Source organism: Mustelus asterias, chromosome 8 (genome assembly GCF_964213995.1).
Source record: "Mustelus asterias chromosome 8, sMusAst1.hap1.1, whole genome shotgun sequence".
Classification (NCBI taxonomy): Eukaryota; Metazoa; Chordata; class Chondrichthyes; order Carcharhiniformes; family Triakidae; genus Mustelus; species Mustelus asterias.
The window spans coordinates 132,583,541-132,602,711 of NC_135808.1; the positions used below are offsets into that span (position 1 = coordinate 132,583,541).

The 19,171-nt window shown below is 47.3% G+C and overlaps 1 protein-coding gene across 1 annotated transcript in view; it reads right to left on the reverse strand.

Annotated features, from left to right (window-relative positions):
• ttll7 (tubulin tyrosine ligase-like family, member 7) overlaps window positions 1-19,171 on the reverse strand; it is a 163,609-nt gene that overhangs the window by 89,895 nt on the left and 54,543 nt on the right. Inside the window, exons 7-10 of the mRNA XM_078218982.1 lie at window positions 14,182-14,346; window positions 10,526-10,684; window positions 9,216-9,310; window positions 82-229 (exon numbers count right to left, since the gene is read on the reverse strand). Coding sequence (XP_078075108.1) covers window positions 82-229; window positions 9,216-9,310; window positions 10,526-10,684; window positions 14,182-14,346 — 567 coding nt within the window. The remainder of the gene's footprint in view (window positions 1-81; window positions 230-9,215; window positions 9,311-10,525; window positions 10,685-14,181; window positions 14,347-19,171) is intronic.

The window sequence follows — 19,171 nt, forward strand, 5'->3', positions numbered from 1 at the left end:
GAGAGAAAATGAGTTTTAAATATGGAACAGACATCTAGATCAATACCAGGACTTCCAATCGGGAGACAAGTGGCTGCTTACCAGCTCCTCCCTCCTCCTCTCCAGCGAGTGGCGCTGTTTCTCCCACTCCGAGGACCCAGCCGACAACCTCTTCACTGACCCTTGCCCGTACAGCCTCCTCTGGGCTTCGGCTTTCTGCTGCACCAGGTTCTTCCGCCGGTCGCTAGTGCTGGAACAGAGAAACACACCCAACTGATAACACACAGAAAAGATGAAAGCAAAGCGTATATAATCAGAGAAACAAAGAGTGTGCGCTGCATCTGCTCCCCATCATCAACCTACACATTTCCAGACCAGCATTTTGTTCACCTTATTGAATTGGAGAATCAATAAGCGACAATGGCTAAGTACTCAACCGGGGAGCTTTGGAGTCATTAATCAATCTTCCCCAACACAGATGCTCAATGAAGGTCTTTAAGAGTTCAAACAGCACCGTAATGCTAACTAACACTCTCCATAATGATTCGATGTAGCTCCACTGATGGCCTGAGGGCCTGAGTAACAGTGCACTGCAGTCCTAGGAAAACACAAGTTAATTCTCTGCTGTGTTAACCGATGCTGGTTGGGGTGATGATAAAAGCTTTCACAATTAGCCACGGTGCCTCTAGCTCAGGGAGGGAAGATCTGATAACACTGGAGAAAATTCGCACGGGAAAGGAAAGCGTTCGCCAGGACTTAGTGCCATTCTGTAAAAATGCTTCACCGTTTCTCTGGCAAAAATACATCCTTCCTTAGATAAGGAGACTAAAACTGGACAAAATACTCCAGGTAAGGTTTAAACAATTGCAGCAAGGCATCTTCACTCCTGTACTCAATCCCCTTCTGATGAAGGCCAACATACATTTACCTTCCTAACTGCTTGCTGTACCTGCATGCTCGGTATAAGTGACTCATGAACAAGGACACCCAGGTCCATTGGAGCATCAACACTTGTCATTCTCTCACCATTTAAGATATACTCTGCACTTTTGCTTTTTCTACCAAAGTGGATAATTTCACATTGATTCGTAGAATCATAGAATCGCTACAGTGCAGAAGGAGGCCATTCAGCCCATCGAGTCTGCACCGACACCAATCCCACCCAGGCCCTATCCCTGCTTAGTTACCCTGCTAATCCCTCTAACCTAGAGCCAGAGTTTGTTACCCTTTCCAAAGGGCATTTAAGAGTCAACCACATTGCTGTGGGTCTGGAGTCACATTGTAGGTCAGACTAGGTAAGGACGGCAGATTTCTTTCCCTAAAGGACATTAGTGAACACGATGCGTTTTTCCAACAATCGACAATGATTTCTTCATTAGAATCATAATTCCAGATTTGTTAAAAATTGAATTCAGATTTCACCATCTGCCGTGGTGGGATTCGAACCCGGGTCCCCGAAGCATTACGCTGGACACTAAGGGTTAATTTAGCATGTCCAATCAACCTAACCTGCACATCTTTGGATTCCCATTATATTCCATCTGCCAAGTTCTTGCTCATTCATTTAGTCTGTCCAAATCCCATTGGAGCCTCCTTGCATCCTCCTCACACCTCACATTCCCACCAAGCTTTGTGTCATCAGCAAAGGTGGGGAATATTACATGTCTAGATTGTGACCAGCTTTGGTCCCAGCGGTGATCCTTGCGGTCGGTACCCCACTAGGAACATCTTACCATGCTGAGAATGATCCATTTACTCCAACTCTCCAACCAATTCTCAATCCATACCAGTATATCACCCCCAGTCCCATCTGCTTTAAATTTTTTTTAACCAACCTCCTGTCTGGGATCTTTTGAAAATCCTCCGACAATGGAGTATTCCTTCAGTGTCAGCTCGATTTTTGTGTTCAAGTCCTAGAGTGGGGACTTAAACCCAGAATCATGCGACTCAGAGGTCAACCAACTGAGGCATGATGGACAAAAAGGAACCGTATGGCGGGCCAAATGGGAGGCGTCAAAAAGACATGTTTTAGCATCAGTCTTAACAGAAGCGAAGGAGGTAAAGAAGGTGGAGGAGCTGAGTGAGGGCATCACAGACCATCCGGGCTATTGGCATGGCCACCAATGGTCAGACAGAAGAAGAGGATTCACAAGAATCAGTCAGGGGAACAGAGAGTGTAGTAAGGTGTAGAGAGTGGGGACAAATGTGAGGTAATGCATTTTGGATGGTGATATTGACGGTGCCTGTGTTTGTTCAGGGATGGGGTGGGGGTATAGAGGGTAGTGCAGTGTCAGCAAGCTGCTGGGGAGGTGGTGGCATAGTAACAATACTGCTAGGCTAATAATCCAGAGACCCAGAGTAATGCTTCGGGGACCCGGGTTCGAATCCCACCACGCCAGATGGTGAAATCTGAATTTAATTTTTCACAAATCTGGAATTACGAGTCTAATGAAGAAATCATTGTCGATTGTTGGAAAAACACATCGTGTTCACTAATGTCCTTTAGGGAAAGAAATCTGCCGTCCTTACCTAGTCTGGCCTACAATGTGACTCCAGACCCACAGCAATGTGGTTGACTCTTAAATGCCCTTTGGAATGGGCAACAAACTCAGGCCCAGCCAGCAAAATTCACATCCCATGAATGAATAATGAAAGCTCGGGCAGTGTGGGAAGCCACAAGGAGGAAGGCGCAGCATGGGGCAGAAGTAAGAAGCAAAGAGTGCGGGTCCGAGGCCTTTTTTGGTGTATGGAGGATGGACAAAAGGAACTAGAACATGCATCCAGCTGCGAGAGACCAAGCGGGCCAATCGCTCTGAGTCTGAGAAAGTCCCAGGTGCAGAATATTCCTGCTAGTAATCCTGATGGCTCGCCTGTTCGAGGGGCACTAGCAACACGCGCGTGCCAGCCCTCAGCTTTGTTTCTCTGTCCCAAGTCCAGTTTCAACAATGGGATGGCTCAGTGGCATAGTGGTTAGCGCTACTGCCTCACAGCACCAGGGAGCAGGGTTCGATTCCCGGCTTGGGTCACTGTCCGTGCGGAGTCCGCATGTTCGCCCCGTGTCTGCGTGAGTTTCCTCTGAATGTTCAGGTTTCCTCCTGCAGTCTGAAAGACGTACTGGTTAGGTGCATTGACCATCCTAAATTCTCCCTCAATGTAACTGAACAGACGCCGGAGTGTGGCAACTAGGGGATTTTCACAGTAACTTCATTGCGGTGTTAATGTAAGGCTACTTGTGACATTAATAAATAAATAAACTTTTTTAAAAAACTTTAAACCCCATTTGGTGAAGAATTGGGTGAGGAGATGAAAAGTGAAGATGTGGGTTCACTTCTCGTTTGCTCTTACTGGACACATGGCATCCCTTCTCCCATTGGTTAATAACCATGTCTGCAAGATGGCCGATTCGAGGCAAGGAGTGGCGCTCTTGACAGTTTCCGGGTGTTCGGACTGTCAGTGAATGGTGGTTTCTTTAGGATAATCTTTTTACATGACTGTACTGACAGGTTGATGTCGATGGAATAAAGGATTGCTGTGTTGGAACCATTGTGCTATCCAGGGATTTTCCAACTACATTACCTGACCACAGGAGGTTGCAGAAACAGGAGAGGTGAAACCATGGAGTGATTTCAATACAAGGATGAGAATTCTGAAATTGGGACACTGGGTACAAGAAGCCAGTGTACGTCAGTGAGGGTGGGGTGGGGTGGAGGAGGAGGGGGCAGGTGGCACGTGGAGTTTAACGGCTGAATCATTGAATCATAGGGGCTGATTTTACCAATTCGGGACTAAGTGCCGGGTCCGGTCGTCAAACGGATCCGCGCCCGGCAGCCGTGCTCCAGCGCACCCATACGCCATTTTTTGGCGCCGGTCTATTGGGCGGGGCTTAGCGCTGTTGGAGCGACCGGAGCTCCAACTGCACGTGCGCAGTTCGGAACAGGTCGCAGGCAGCGTGCCCGGGTGCGAAAGGCAAAGCAGCACGGACAGCAGAGAGGATGAAAGGAATTCCCTTTGGAGGATAATGTCCACGTTATAATCACAGCAACTAAAAACCTGACAGTCCAAAATCTGGGATAATATTAGAGGACAGGGATGGGGGGATATACATTTTGAAATATTATCCCAGATTTTGGACTGTCAGGTTTTTAGTTCCTGTGATTTGGACATTATCCTCCAAAGGGAATTCCTTCCATCCTCTCTGCTGTCTGTGCTGCTTCGCCTTTCTCTGGGGGCGGGGATGGAGAAGGGGAGTGATGTGTCTCCCCTGGGCGGGGGGGAGGGAGGGAATCCTTCCTCCGATTCCTCCACCGGTGGGGAGGAGGGATCGGCCGCAGACTGGCAGCGCCCCCCCCACCCCCCACCTCCAGGGGCAGACACGTCACTCCCCTTCTCCATCCCCCTCTCCTCCCCCAGGGAAAGGCAGAGCAGGGCCAGGAACGTGCAGGAGGCTGTCGACGGACTGCAGATCGGAAGGATGGTGGAGAGGGAGACCAGCGATCAGGCTAGGTCGGAGGAGTGCTCCCAGGGGGGTCCGATCCCGGGGGGAGGGGTGGGGGGGGGGGGGGGTCTGCCGGCCGGGCCTGCCTCACACGGGTGTCCAATCGGGGTCGGGGGGGGATGAGGTGGGCTGCCAGGGTGGTTCGCAGGGGGGGGGGTCCGCGAAGGATGGTCTGGGGGGATTGGCTTCGTCGGTTCCCCTGCTGAATTGGAGTCCCATTCGGACTTTTATTTAGCAGGTCGTTTAATGCGCGGACGCGAAATGGGCCGCAACCTGGGAAAGTCGGATTCGTCGGTAAAGTTGGGCGCGAGCTTCATTAAGTCGATTTAAATGCATGCAATTGCATTTAAATCGTCGTGCCGACCGATTCGGGCGTGCGCCAGACCCGGACCCGGATCGGGGCTCGGTAAAGACGCAATCTGCCATGAGTCAGGTACAGATGGCGTTTTAGGCCCAACGCCCCACTTTACCACGAGTTCGCGCCCGTTTCGGGCCCATCGAATTCTCACAATGCAGATAAAGGCCATTCGGCCCATCGAGTCTGCACCGACAACAATCCCACCCAATCCCTATCCCTGTAACCCAACATATTTACCCTGCTTAAAAGCAAATTACTGCGGATGCTGGAAACTGAAACTAAAAGAGAAAATGTTGGAAAATCTCAGCAGGTCCGGCAGCATCAGGCTTTGACAAAGGGTCATCTGGACTCAAAACATCAGCTCTTTTCTCTCCTTACATGATATTAACCCTGCCAGTCCCCCTGACACTAAGGGGCAATTTATAATGGCCAATCAACCTAACCAGCATGTCTTGTGGACTGTGGGAGGAAACCGGAGCACCCGGAGGAAACCCACGCAGACACGGGGAGATCGTGCAAACTCCACACAGACAGTGACCCGAGCCACGAATTGAACTCGGGTCCCTGGCGCGGTGAGGCAGCAGTGCTAACCACTGTGCCACCTGTGCCACCCCCTGTGCTGATCAGGAAGAACGGTTGTAGGAGAGTGGCACAGCCCCCATTCACTGTGACAACATCTGCGGCTGAGTAAGCAGGTTACACGCAAAACTCATCCTTCACTGAGATAGGTCTGATAAAGCCATGCATCATCCACCAGCTCTGTAATCCGAAACAGTTTGGCATGGCGCTCAATGAGAGAGGGCAAAGTATATTGGATACAGAACAGACTTGGTATCTGTCAGCTTAGTTTCTCATCAATTACACTAAATCCCCTATCAGACAGCAGGCTGCCTTTCATCCTTCCCAATTTTATTGTAGATTGCAGAAAGAGGAGTTACTGTGGGCCATTGTATCCAGGGTAGATAATAATAACTCACACACACTATCAGTGTAAATCAGCAACCTCTTTCTTATGGAGATTTATCACCCGCAGAGAGATTATGTGTTGCTCAGTGTCTGAGCCCAAGACAGAATAGCCAAGCAAATTATTCAAATATCAGGGGACAGAACTATAAAGGATTTCAAAAACAATCGGCTGGTAGCACCGAACTTGAATCTTGCTGAAAGAGACATGCTGCCGAAGTTTTTCATCTTGAACTCATCAGGACAAATGCCAAGAATGTCAAATCTCAGTTGGTCACAGCAATTCATAGTGCAGGAGGGAAAAAAAAAACGTTACTCCCGTGGTATAAATAGTTGTGATTGTTTGAAATTTGCCTTCCTGAGTGCAAGGTGAAAACCTTTGGCAACATCTCTCTACAGCGATTTTAAGAATGGAATTCGGGAAAACCTATCTTCCAGAGATATCTGGAATAAGTTACGAAGAAACATCATTGGTGATGACGTCTTAGATGGAATCATGTGAAAATTAGCAAAGGTTCCCGTGAATGAAGAGATGAAGATGGTGAGACAACCCATTTTTTAAAAGAGTAGGTTTTGCTAGGGTTCGAATGGCCTTTTCCTGTACTGTAATTACAGCATGATGATGAAAAGCTGAGGTGCTACAGTGCTGCCAATGGCTGGAGGGTGCAATTACAATGTGACATGTTTACATAGGTTAGTTTCCATTGCAAATGTTGGCATGGGAATTCTTACTGGGAAAACTCAACACAAATGTGAAACAGGAAGGTTGAGAGTAAAGTTGCATAAGCAGGAAGTGTTCACAGCTAAATATTTTTAATACATTAGTAGTTATTATCCATTGGTTACACATTCGGGAGGTTTTAAAATAAGATCATTCTCTCACAATTTTCTTCTCCATTTCTTTTTCTTGTTTTCTCTCCATTTCTCTTTCGCTTTCTCTCCATTTCTGTCTCTGTCTCTATTTCTGTCACTCTCCTTTTTTCTCTGTGTCCTTCTGTTCCTCTCTCTCCCTTCTGTGTCTCTCTCTCTCTGTCTTGTCTCTCTCTCCCCGTCTTGTCTCTCTCTCCGTTCTGTCTTCTCTCTCTCCCTCTGTCTTCTCTTGCTCTCTCCCTCTGTCTTGTCTCTCTCTCTCCCTCTGTCTTGTCTCTCTCTCTCCCTCTGTCTTGTCTCTCTCTCTCCCTCTGTCTTGTCTCTCTCTCTCCCTCTGCCTTGTCTCTCTCTCCCTCTGTCCGTCTCTCTCTCTCCCTCTGTCCATCTCTCTCTCTCCCTCTGTCCGTCTCTCTCTCTCCCTCTGTCCGTCTCTCTCTCTCCCTCTGTCCGTCTCTCTCTCTCCCTCTGTCCGTCTCTCTCTCTCCCTCTGTCCGTCTCTCTCTCTCCCTCTGTCCGTCTCTCTCTCTCCCTCTGTCCGTCTCTCTCTCTCCCTCTGTCCGTCTCTCTCTCTCCCTCTGTCCGTCTCTCTCTCTCCCTCTGTCCGTCTCTCTCTCTCCCTCTGTCCGTCTCTCTCTCTCCCTCTGTCCGTCTCTCCCTCTCCCTCTGTCCGTCTCTCCCTCTGTCCGTCTCCCCTCTGTCCGTCTCTCCCTCTGACCGTCTCTCCCTCTGACCGTCTCTCCCTCGGTCCGTCTCTCCCTCGGTCCGTCTCTCCCTCGGTCCGTCTCTCCCTCTGTCTGTCCCACCCTCTGTCCGTCTCTCCCTCTGTCTCAGTTTCTTTCTTTTACCTCTCTCTGCTCTCTTCATGGTGCTTTCTCTCCTCCTCTCATTCCATCTCTCTATTTTGTGACTTTATCTCCTGAACTTGTCTTCTCTCGTCTTTCCCTCCGGGGTTGGAGGAATAGGGGAATGTGAAGATAAAGCTGCCACGAATGGCGGGCTGCATTTGGGGTGAGTGTGACAAGGGAAATGTTGTCCAGAGAACCCCCACATATCTGCTCCCCCGCCACCCCTCCCCCAGTCTCTAACTCCCAATGTCAATCCTACCAACCCATGAACCTTCCCACAAACAATTCCCTTTCCTATCATCCTCCCTTCCACTTGCTCAGCGATCACTCAGCCGAACCATACTCTCCATCCATTATGCCCCCAATCCCATTTTCCCCTCTGGGTCTCGGTAGCAGTAGGTTGTAACTCATTAACCCTCAATAAGTTCCCACCCTCCTCTTCCCCTCACACTTTACCTCCCCGCATCAGTTTCCTTCAAAAAATGTTATTTGCATTTAAAATTCAACCTTTCGTTGTTTTAAAAAGAAAGTTTTATAAGTTAAAAGTTTATTTATTAGTGTCACCAGGATGATAGGGAGTGGGATAGCTTGATCTTGGTTTCAGATAAAGCTCGGCACAACATCGTGGGCCGAAGGGCCTGTTCTGTGCTGTACTGTTCTATGTTCTATGTTCTACCAGTAGGCTTACATTAACACTGTAATGAAGTTACTGTGAAAACCGCCTAGTCACCACACTCCGGCACCTGTTCGGGTACATTGAGGGAGAATTTAGCATGGCCAGTACACCCTAACCAGCTCATCTTTCAGACTGTGGGAGGAAACCAAGCACCCGGAGGAAACCCACGCAGATTCTGCACAGACAGTGACCCAAGTCAAGAATCGAACTCGGGTCCCTTGTGCCATGAGGCAATAGTGCTAACCACTATGCCACCATGCCACCCACATCTGGCAAATCTGGGCAAATATAAAGAACTGCACTTAGGAATAAAAAAGGTTGCTTTGTTTTTTAAGAAATGGAAGATTTGCGTTTCTGTTCATCATCTCAGAAGATTTTCCAAAAGCGTTTATGACCAAATATGTCTTTATGAAGAGTAATGTATATTTACTAGTGTCACAAGTAGGCTTACATTAACACTTCAATGAAGTTGCTGTGAAAAACGCCTAGTCACCAGACTCCAGTGCCTGTTCGGGTACACTGAGGGAGAATTTAGCATGGCCAATGCACCGAACCTGCACATCTTTTGGACTGTGGGAGGAAACCGGAGCACCCAGAAGAAACCCACACAGACATGGGGAGAATGTGCAAACTCCACACAAACAGTGACCCAAGCCGGGAATCAAACCCGGGTCGCTGGCACCTGTTCGGTTGCACTGAGGGAGAATTTAGCATGGCCAATGCACCTAACCAGCACAAAATCAAATTACAATGAGAAAGTAAAACGTCTCTCAACCTTCCTCTCTATTTCTGTCTTTCACACTGCCTGACCCTCTGTGTCTCTGAGATGTCAGGAATTAGAATCCTTCACCCAAACATTTGGCCCGCGGTTGGTTTCCTCTGGCACATGCGGAGATCCATTTAATTCCCCGTTGACTTCAGCAGGACCGGAATATTCCACCACTTGTTTCAAAAGTAAGCCAATCATCTTTTTTAATTGTCAACACAGCTCAGATTATTATGTGGCTTTGAATTTTAATTCTAACTTACCGTATGTTAAGTAGCTTCAGTGCATGGACCAGAACTCCTTTCTTAACTTCAAAGTCTATCTTTTGATCTGTTCCAAAGCTAGGAGCACGGTTAATCTGGGTGGGTGGGAGGGGGGGGGGGAAGTTGAGAGGTAGAGAAGAAAGGAAATAAAATATTTCAAAGCATGTTGTGAAAAATAATACTTGAATATTTCAACTGGGACTTTTTCCCCTGGAGCGTAGGAGGCTGAGGGGTGATCTTATAGAGGTCTATAAAATAATGAGGGGCACAGATCAGCTAGATAGTCAATATCTTTTCCCAAAGGTAGGGGAGCCTAAAACTGGAGGGCATAGGTTTAAGGTGAGAGGGGAGAGATACAAAAGGGTCCAGAGGAGCAGTTTTTTCACACAGAGGGTGGTGACTGTCTGGAACAAGCTCCCAGAGGCAGTAGTAGAGGCGGGTACAATGTTGTCTTTTAAAAAGCAATTAGACAGTTACATGGGTAAGATGGGTATAGAGGGATATGGGCCAAACGGGGGCAATTGGGACTAGCTTAGTGGTAAAAACTGGGCGGCATGGACAAGTTGGGCTGAAGGGCCTGTTTCCATGCTGTACACATCTGTGACCCTGTTTGAAAAGGTTACTTCACCAATTTGTTTTGGCCAGTCTGTCCCGTCACAATGTTTAAATCACCCTCAGCAAGGTGATGTATGAATCCTAACGCTGGAGTCTCAGTTTGCCTGGAACATTCATCCTCTCTTATCAGGACACACCCATTTATATAAATTCAGATACTCTGCAGCACCTGGTAAAGGCTACATCTCAGAACGACACTGCTTGCACATTGTTTCCCAAACTGGGTTCCATCGGAGATATCCAGCTGTTCTGCAGGGGGACTGGCCTCTTTAAACTTAAATAAAAGCTGTCTTTCCAGCTTCCCCACTCATAGAATCCCCACAGTACAGAAGGAGGCCATTCGGCCCATCGAGTCTGCACTGACAACAATCCCACCCCAGGCCCTATTCCCGTAACCCCACATATTTACCCTCCTAATCCCCCTGACACTAAGGGTCAATTTAGAATGGCCAATCAACCTAACCCACACATCTTTGGACCGTGGGAGGAAACTGGGGCACCCGGAGGAAACCCACGCAGACACGGGGAGCAGGGAGAAGGTTTTCACACTGCGTTTTCCACTGGAAGTGAAAATATATGTTGGCATGGCTCGGTAATAACAGGCTCTCCTCTGATTCAGCTGGTCGTGTCGTTCAGAGTTGAACATGAATCCAATGCAGAGGCGCCAGTGCAGCTGCAAGGGAAAGTACACTCACCTCCAGGAGCCAGGGTTTCAACTTCCTGTCCAAAATAATGTCAAAGCCCAGAACTTCAAAACAGACGCTGTTGCTGCCCGGGTGCTGCCCAGGTCGACACATGCGGTAGGCATGCAGGACATGAGGTTCTGCCACAATCAATGTCTTCACAACTAGATCCTGGGAGAGAAGAATGTCCCATTAAAGAAAGAAACTGTATTGATACAGCAATCTCAGCATGTCCCAAAATGCTTTGCAACCAGTGAACCAGTACCTTTGAAGCTTTTGTCGGACCAATTTATGCACAGCATGATCCCACAACCAGGAATGCAATAATGGCCAGATAATCTCTTTTATTGATATTGCGTGAGGGATATTGCTGCAGAGACCTTGCCTGTTCTCCATCGAAATAGTGGTCATCAGATCATTTACATCCACCAGAGCAGGTCCTGGTTTAATGTATCATCTGCAATGCAACATCCTCAGCATTCCCCGGAGTGGCAGCTTAGATCGGGTGGGGGAATCAAACAACTATCTCAGGAAAATGCCACCACTGAGCCGTGACTGGTCAGGGTAGAGTGGAACCAAACACCAACAGGAAATACCAGAATGGAAAACTGGGCAATCTTTAAGGAGCAGATGCTTTAGATATCGGCTAGTGTACAATTCCATCAAGGGAAATGCCAGAGGGGCCAAAGTCTAGGCTCCTTGGATGATGAGGGAGAGAGAGAGTTTGATAAAACCAAAATCAAAAGAGTTTATGAAGCATGTCAGGAGCATTCTTCCAACAAGAGGCAGCTTAAAGTAATGTTCAGGCGGGAAGTGAAGAGGAAAGTAAGACTGGCAAACTGAGGTTATGAGATTAGAATGGTAGTCAACGTAACAGGGAACCCAAAAATCTGTGATAGTAAATGGGTAGAAAGAGGCAGGATGGGACCTACGAGGGACATAGAGGGTGATCACTTCCCGGGACGCTAAGGGACAATTTAGCATGGCCAATCAATCTAACCCGCACATCTTTGGAATGTGGGAGCACCCGGAGGAAACCCACGCAGACACGGGGAGAACGTGCAGACTCCACACAGACAGTGACCCAAGCCAGGAATCAAACCCGGGTCCCTGGCGCTGCAAGGCAGCAGTGCTAACCACTGTGCTACCGTGCTACCCCATTTGGACTGTGGGAGGAAACTGGAGCACCTGGAGGAAACCCCAGTGTGGCGGCAAGGGGGTTTTCACAGTAGAACATAGAACAGTACAGCACAGAGCAGGCCCTTCGGCCCACGATGTTGTGCCGAGCTTTGTCTGAAACCCAGATCAAGCTATTTCCTCCCTATCATCCCGAAGTACTCCATGTGCCTATCCAATTTACTCTCTGAGTAAAAAACCTACCTCGGACATCCTTCCTATATCTCCCACCATGAACCCTATAGTTATGCCCCCTAGTTACCGCTCCATTCACCCGAGGAAATAGTCTTTGAACGTTCACTCTATCTATCCCCCTCATCGTCTTATAAACCTCTATCAAGTCTCCTCTCAACCTCCTCCGCTCCAAAGAGAAAAGCCCAAGTTCCCTCAACCTTTCCTCATAAGACCTACCCTCCAAACCAGGCAGCATCCTGGTAAATCTCCTTTGCACTCTTTCCAGTGTCTCCACATCCTTCTTGTAGTGAGGTGACCAGAACTGCACACAATATTCCAAATGTGGTCTCACCAAGGTCCTGTACAGTTGCAGCATAACCCCACGGCTCTTAAACTCAAACCCCCTGTTAATGAACGCCAACACACTATAGGCCTTCTTCACGGCTCTATCCACTTGAGTGGCAACCTTCAGAGATCTATGGATATGAACCCCAAGATCTCTCTGTTCCTCTATATTCTTCAGAACCCTACCTTTGGCCCTGTAATCCACATTTAAATTAGTCCTACCAAAATGAATCACCTCTCATTTGTCAGGGTTAAACTCCATTTGCCATTTTTCAGCCCAGCTCTACATCCTATCTATATCTCTTTGCAGCCTACAACAGCCCTCCACCTCATCCACTACTCCACCAATCTTGGTGTCATCAGCAAATTTACTGATCCACCCTTCAGCCCCCTCCTCCAAGTCATTTATAAAAATTACAAATAACAGAGGACCAAGCACTGATCCCTGTGGCACTCCGCTGGTAACCGGCTTCCAGTCTGAAAATTTTCCATCCACCACCACCCTCTGTCTTCTGTTAGGTAGCCAGTTACCTATCCAATCGGCCAAACTTCCCTCTAACCCACACATCCTTACTTCCTTCATAAGCCGACCGTGGGGGACTTTATCAAACACCTCACTAAAATCCATGTATATGACATCAACTGCACTACCTTCATCTACACACTTAGTTACCTCCTCAAAAAATTCTATCAAATTTGTAAGGCAAGACTTGCTCTTCACAAATCTGTGCTGACTATCCTGGATTAAGCTGCATCTTTCTAAATGGTCGTAAATTCTATCCCTAAGGACCTTTTCCATCAACTTACCGACCACCGAAGTAAGACTAACCGGCCTATAATTACCAGGGTCATTTCTATTCCCTTTCTTAAACAGAGGACTCCTGAGGAAGTAACTTCACAGTAATACTTCACGAGTACTTTGTGTCAGGAAGAGGATGTTGAAAAATTTCGGGACAAGTGGAGAGCCGTGAAGAGGGAGGAAAATCCTGCTCAATGTCTGAGTTTACACGGGAAGGCCAAATCAACAAGGAGCTGGAGACCCGCTGGCTTAAATAGAAACGTACCTCACCAACAGTCAATATCGGGAAGAAGAGGATAGGTCTGGTGGAACACAGGGGAGAATTTCCATTGTCCTATTCCCATTGACATCAACTCTATGCTGGGATGACACTGATTTTAAACATTAAATGCATCAGCCGTACTGCGGTCCACAGCACTCTTGTCTCTGGTTCAGACAATTACGACTCCAGAGGTGTGAGCACAGAAATTCCGACTGATACTCCAGTGAAGTACTGAGGGAGTGCTGCACAGTCAGAGGAAGCTTCTTACAGATGAGATATTAAATCGAGGCCATGTCTGCTCTCTCAGGAGGACAAGACTACATCAAAGAGAGCAGGAGAATTCTCCAATTGCATCTCCCTTCCCACACCGAGTGGTGGACTAAGGCAGACTTTCATCTGTTTCCATAGTTAGTACTTCATGCAACAGGGTGCTAGTCTGTCGCCAGGGAGTTATAGCTTGAGGGGGAGCCACTCCACATCAAGCGTGACTGACCAAAAGTTTCTCCCGCTCTTACCGCCAGCCATTGGCGTGTGGGAAGGATTTGCAGGTTGACACTCAACCTGCTTGATCGCGTTATGGACGCATCTTCCTTGGCCAGCAAGTCCTGGGGTGGTATTCAAATCTGGAGCTTCTTGCTCAGAGGCAGGGCCACTAACCCACTGCGCCACAGGCATCCCATCCACAGTGTCCTGCTCAAATTCTATCCCTCAACCAGCATCACAGATAAAGTGGTTACCTGGTCGTTATCACATTGCCATTTGTGGGAGCTTGCTGTGCACAGCTTGGTGGGCTTGTTTCCTACATTACAACAGTTACTGCCCTTCAAAAGCACTTCATTCGCTCTAACGCAGCTTAGATCATCCTGATATTGTGAATGGTGAAAGGGAAATGGAAGTCTTGTGGATACGTACAGAGACATCATTCCAGAATTTGGCCACATCGTAATCGTTGGTGCGGAGGAATTCAGTGAACCACCTGATCGATCGCTTGCTGCCCCTGTCCGCTTCCTCATCCCGTTCAAAGTTCTCGTTGTGCTTGTTGACGGAATAGTTGGTCAAATGCATAAAGAGCTGGCTCTGGAAAGGTTGGAGAAAAAGGAAGAGCACTCAGTAAAATTCTTTGTCCCACTTCTTGTCTGTGTGATCTCTAATGGTTAAGCATGAACTGTGTAGCAATCTAAAGAGCACATTTGGAGCATGGCGTGCGGCTATGGGCTCCACATTTAAGGCAATGATTGAAGGTACAGCACCTTCCAAATTCACAGTTTCACAGCCTGGTAGAAGGCAATATGGGCAGAACTGTGGCAGATGTTATTTAACCCTGATAAGTGCGAGCTGAAGTACTTTGAAAGAAGTAACAAGACAAGGGAATATTTAATGAATGGTAGGACACCAGGAAGCTCACAGGAACAGATCGATCTTGGGGTTCTTCTTCACAGATCCCTGAAGGCAGCAGAGCGGGTTAATAGGGTAGTTAAGAAGGGATATGGGACACTTGCTGTTATCAGTCGTGGCATTGTTGCGAAGTTGGGGAGAGTAATTGGAGATCGGGAGGTAGGATGTTAGAATTTCGTGTTTGTAAAATTGTAAAGTGCCCCGGGGGGGTGGGGGGGATGGGGGGGGGGGGGGGGGAAGCATTGCGTGTCTCTTTAAAAGATAGTGCTGTTGCTGTGCTTAGAGATTTAAAATGCACATACACAGAGAGCCCAAACTGAAACATTTGTATTGAAAGGCCAAGCAGCAGTTTTACCAAGGCAACGGGCTTTTGAATTTTTTGAATTTAGCCAATCAATTTGAATCAGGCACTTAGATACCAAAAACCTATTAAATTTGAATCTGATGGTTTTGACAACCTAGAACCAATCCTATTGTGGGAAATATTGATATAAGAACATGGAGCTTAATAGGATGGAGGGTTATAGGTAGGTCGAGAAGGTAGGGATGTGTCGGGCACAACTTGTGGGTCGAAGGGCCTTTTTGTGCTGTAGTTTTTCTATGTTTCTAACATAAGAACATTAGAACTAGGAGCAGGAGTAGGCTATCTGGCCCCTCGAGCCTGCTCCGCCATTCAATAAGTTCATGGCTGAACTTTTCGTGGACTCAGCTCCACTTACCCGCCCGCTCACCATAACCCTTAATTCCTTTACTGTTCAAAAATGTATCTATCCTTTTCTTAAAACATTCAATGAGGTAGCCTCAACTGCTTCACTGGGCAGGGAATTCCACAAATTCACAACCCTTTGTATGAAGAAGTTCCTCCTCAACTCAGTCCTAAATCTGTTTCCCCTTATTTTGAGGCTATGCCCCCTAGTTCTAGTTTCACCTGCCAGTGGAAACAACTTCCCTGCTTCTATCTTATCTATTCCCTTCATAATCTTATAAGATCTCCCCTCATTCTTCTGAATTCCAATGAGTATAGCCCCAGTCTACTCAGTCTCTCCTCATAAGCCAACCCTCTCAACTCCAGAATCAACCTAGTGAATCTCCTCTGCACCCCCTCCAGTGCCAGTATATCCTTTCTCAAGTAAGGAGACCAGAACTGTACACAGTACTCCAGGTGTGGCCTCACCAGCTCCTTATACAGCTGCAACATAACCTCACTGTTTTTAAACTCCATCCCTCTAGCAATAAAGGACGAAATTCCATTTGCCTTCTTAATTACCTGCTGCACCTGCAAACCAACTCCTTGAGATTCTTGCACAAGGACACCCAGGTCCCTCTGCACAGCAGCATGCTGCAATTTTTTACAATTTAAATAATAGTCCATTTTGCTGTTATTCCTACCAAAATGGATGACCTCACATTTACCAACATTGTACTCCATCTGCCAGACCCTCACCACTCACTTAGACTATCTATATCCCTTTGCAGACTTTCAGCATCCTCTGCTCACTTTACTCTGCCACTCATCTTAGTGTCATCTGCGAATTTTGACACACTACACTTGGTCCCCAACTCCAAATCATCTATGTAAATCGTAAACAATTGCAGTCCCAACACCGATCCCTGAGGCACACCACTCGTCACTGATCACCAACCAGAAAAACACCCATTTACCCCCACTCTCTGCCTTTGCTAGTTAACCAATCCTCTATCCATGCTAATACATTACCCGTAACACCGTGCACCTTTATCTTATGTAGCAGTCTTTGGTGCGGCACCTTGTCAAATGCCTTCTGGAAATCCAGATGCACCACATCCACAGGTTCCCCATGTAATGTTCCCAAAGAATTCCAACAGATTAGTCAAACATGACCTTCCCTTCATGAACCCATGCTGCGTCTTACCAATGGGACAATTTATATCCAGTCATCTCGCTATTTCTTCCTTGATGATAGATTCAAGCATTTTCCCTACTACAGAAGTTAAGCTAACCGACCTATAGTTACCCGTCTTTTGTCTACCTCCTTTTTTAAACAGTGGCGTCACATTTGCTGTTTTCCAATCTGCGGGAACCACCCCAGAGTCCAGTGAATTTTGGTAAATTACCACTAGTGCATTTGCTGTTTCTCCCGCCATCTCTTTTAGAACCCTGGGATGCATTCCATCAGGGCCAGGAGACTTGTCTACCTTTAGCCCCATTAACTTGCCCAACACTTCCTCTTTCGTGATAATGATAGTTTCTAGGTCCTCACCTGCCATAGCCTTCCTGTCATCAATTTTTGGCATGTCATTTGTGTCTTCCACTGTGAAGACCGACACAAAATACCTGTTCATACCTATCTCATCACAGGTACAAGAGAAGGGGCAGTGGGACAAAGAGGAGAGAGAAACTGCCATCTGCCAGAGCTAACAGCTCTCAGCTCTCAGAGAGAGAGAAAGAATCACTGGCTCTCATAGCTTCATCTATGTCTTAGAGAGAGCACCATCCAGATAGCAAAGGTAGCAAAGAAGAAAGAAGTTCCAGACAGAAGAATCAACAGAGAAGACCCAGAATATTCCAGAAGACACAAAACCTGGTTGTAAGTTAGAGAGTGACTCGATTCTATTTTGTTAATGAGTGGGAATTATATTTATTTGAACAGCGTACCATTAGAATCGTGTTTTATTTGGGAATAGTTAATAGAAGGGATTTATTTGGTTTGTTAATAGTTTAGTTAATTTGCTCACTGTTAGTTAGATAAGTAAATTGTTACGTGTTGATTTTATAGTGGGTGCCAGGAATTTATTTTGTATTTAACCACTAGGTGTTGCTGAAGAGCAGGTCACACCACGTCACACACACTTTTTACAGATTATAAGGTGAGGTACTCCTCTTTGGGTGTTTTTGTGATAGTTCTCAGAGTGGGGGGATCAACATCTGCTTTATAACAGCATGGAGTATAAGAGCAAGGAGGTTATTTTGGAGCTGTACAGAATGTTGTCAGGTACCTATCTGAAGTGGTGGAGTAGCCCTCCACCTCATCCACTACTCCACCACTTCACCTATCTGAAGTGGTGGCGTAGTGGATGAGGTGGAGGGCTGTTGTAGGCTGCAAAGAGACATAGATAGGATGCAAAGCTGGGCTGAAAAATGGCAAATGGAGTTTAACCCTGATAAATGTGAGGTAATTCATTCTGGTAGGACTAATTTAAATGTGGATTACAGGGTCAAAGGTAGAGTTCTGAAGACTGTGGAGGAACAGAGAGATCTTGGGGTCCATATCCACAGATCTCTAAAGGTTGCCACTCAAGTGGATAGAGCTGTGAAGAAGGCCTATCGTGTGTTAGCTTTTATTAACAGGGGGTTGGAGTTTAAGAGCCGTGGGGTTATGCTGCAACTGTACAGGACCTTGGTGAGACCACGTTTGGAATATTGTGTGCAGTTCTGGTCACCTCACTATAAGAAGGATGTGGAAGCGCTGGAAAGAGTGCAGAGGAGATTTACCAGAATGCTGCCTGGTTTGGAGGGTAGGTCTTATGAGGAAAGGTTGAGGGAGCTAGGGCTGTTCTCTCTGGAGCGGAGGAGGCTGAGGGGAGACTTAATAGAGGTTTATAAAATGATGAAGGGGATAGATAGAGTGAACGTTCAAAGACTATTTCCTCGGGTGGATGGAGCTAATACAAGGGGGCATAACTATAGGGTTCATGGTGGGAGATATAGGAAGGATATCAGAGGTAGGTTCTTTACGCAGAGAGTGGTTGGGGTGTGGAATGGACTGCCTGCAGTGATAGTGGAGTCAGACACTTTAGGAACATTTAAGCGGTTATTGGATAGGCACATGGAGCACACCAGGATGATAGGGAGTGGGATAGCTTGATCTTGGTTTCAGATAAAGCTCGGCACAACATCATGGGCCAAAGGGCCTGTTCTGTGCTGTACTGTTCTATGTTCTATATACAGCTGGAGTACTGTGTGCAGTTCTGGTCACCTCACTATAGGAAAGATGTGATTGCACTAGAGGGATTACAGAGGAAGTTCACCAGGATATTGACTGGGATGAAGCATTTAGGATCATAGAATCCTACAGTGCAGAGGGAGGCCATTCAGCCCATCGAGTCTGCACCAACCACAATCCCACTTAGGCCCTATCCCCACAACCCTATGCATTTACCCTAGCCAGTCCCCTGACACTATGGGGCAATTTAGCATGGCCAATCCACCTAACCTGTACATCTTTGGACTGTGGGAGGAAACCGGAGCACCCGGAGGAAACCCACACAGACACAGGGAGAACGTGCAAATTCCACACAGACAGTGACCCAAGCCGGGAATCGAACCCGGGTCCCTGGTGCTGTGAGGCAGCAGTGCTAACCACTGTGCCACCATGCTGCCATGCTGAGCAATAAGGAGAGACTGGATAGGCTTGGATTGTTTCCTTTAGAGCAGGGAAGGCTGAGGGGGTCATGACTGAGGTGTATAAGATTATGAGGGGTATGGACAGGGTGAATAGGGATCAGCTGTTCCCCTTGGTTGAAGGGT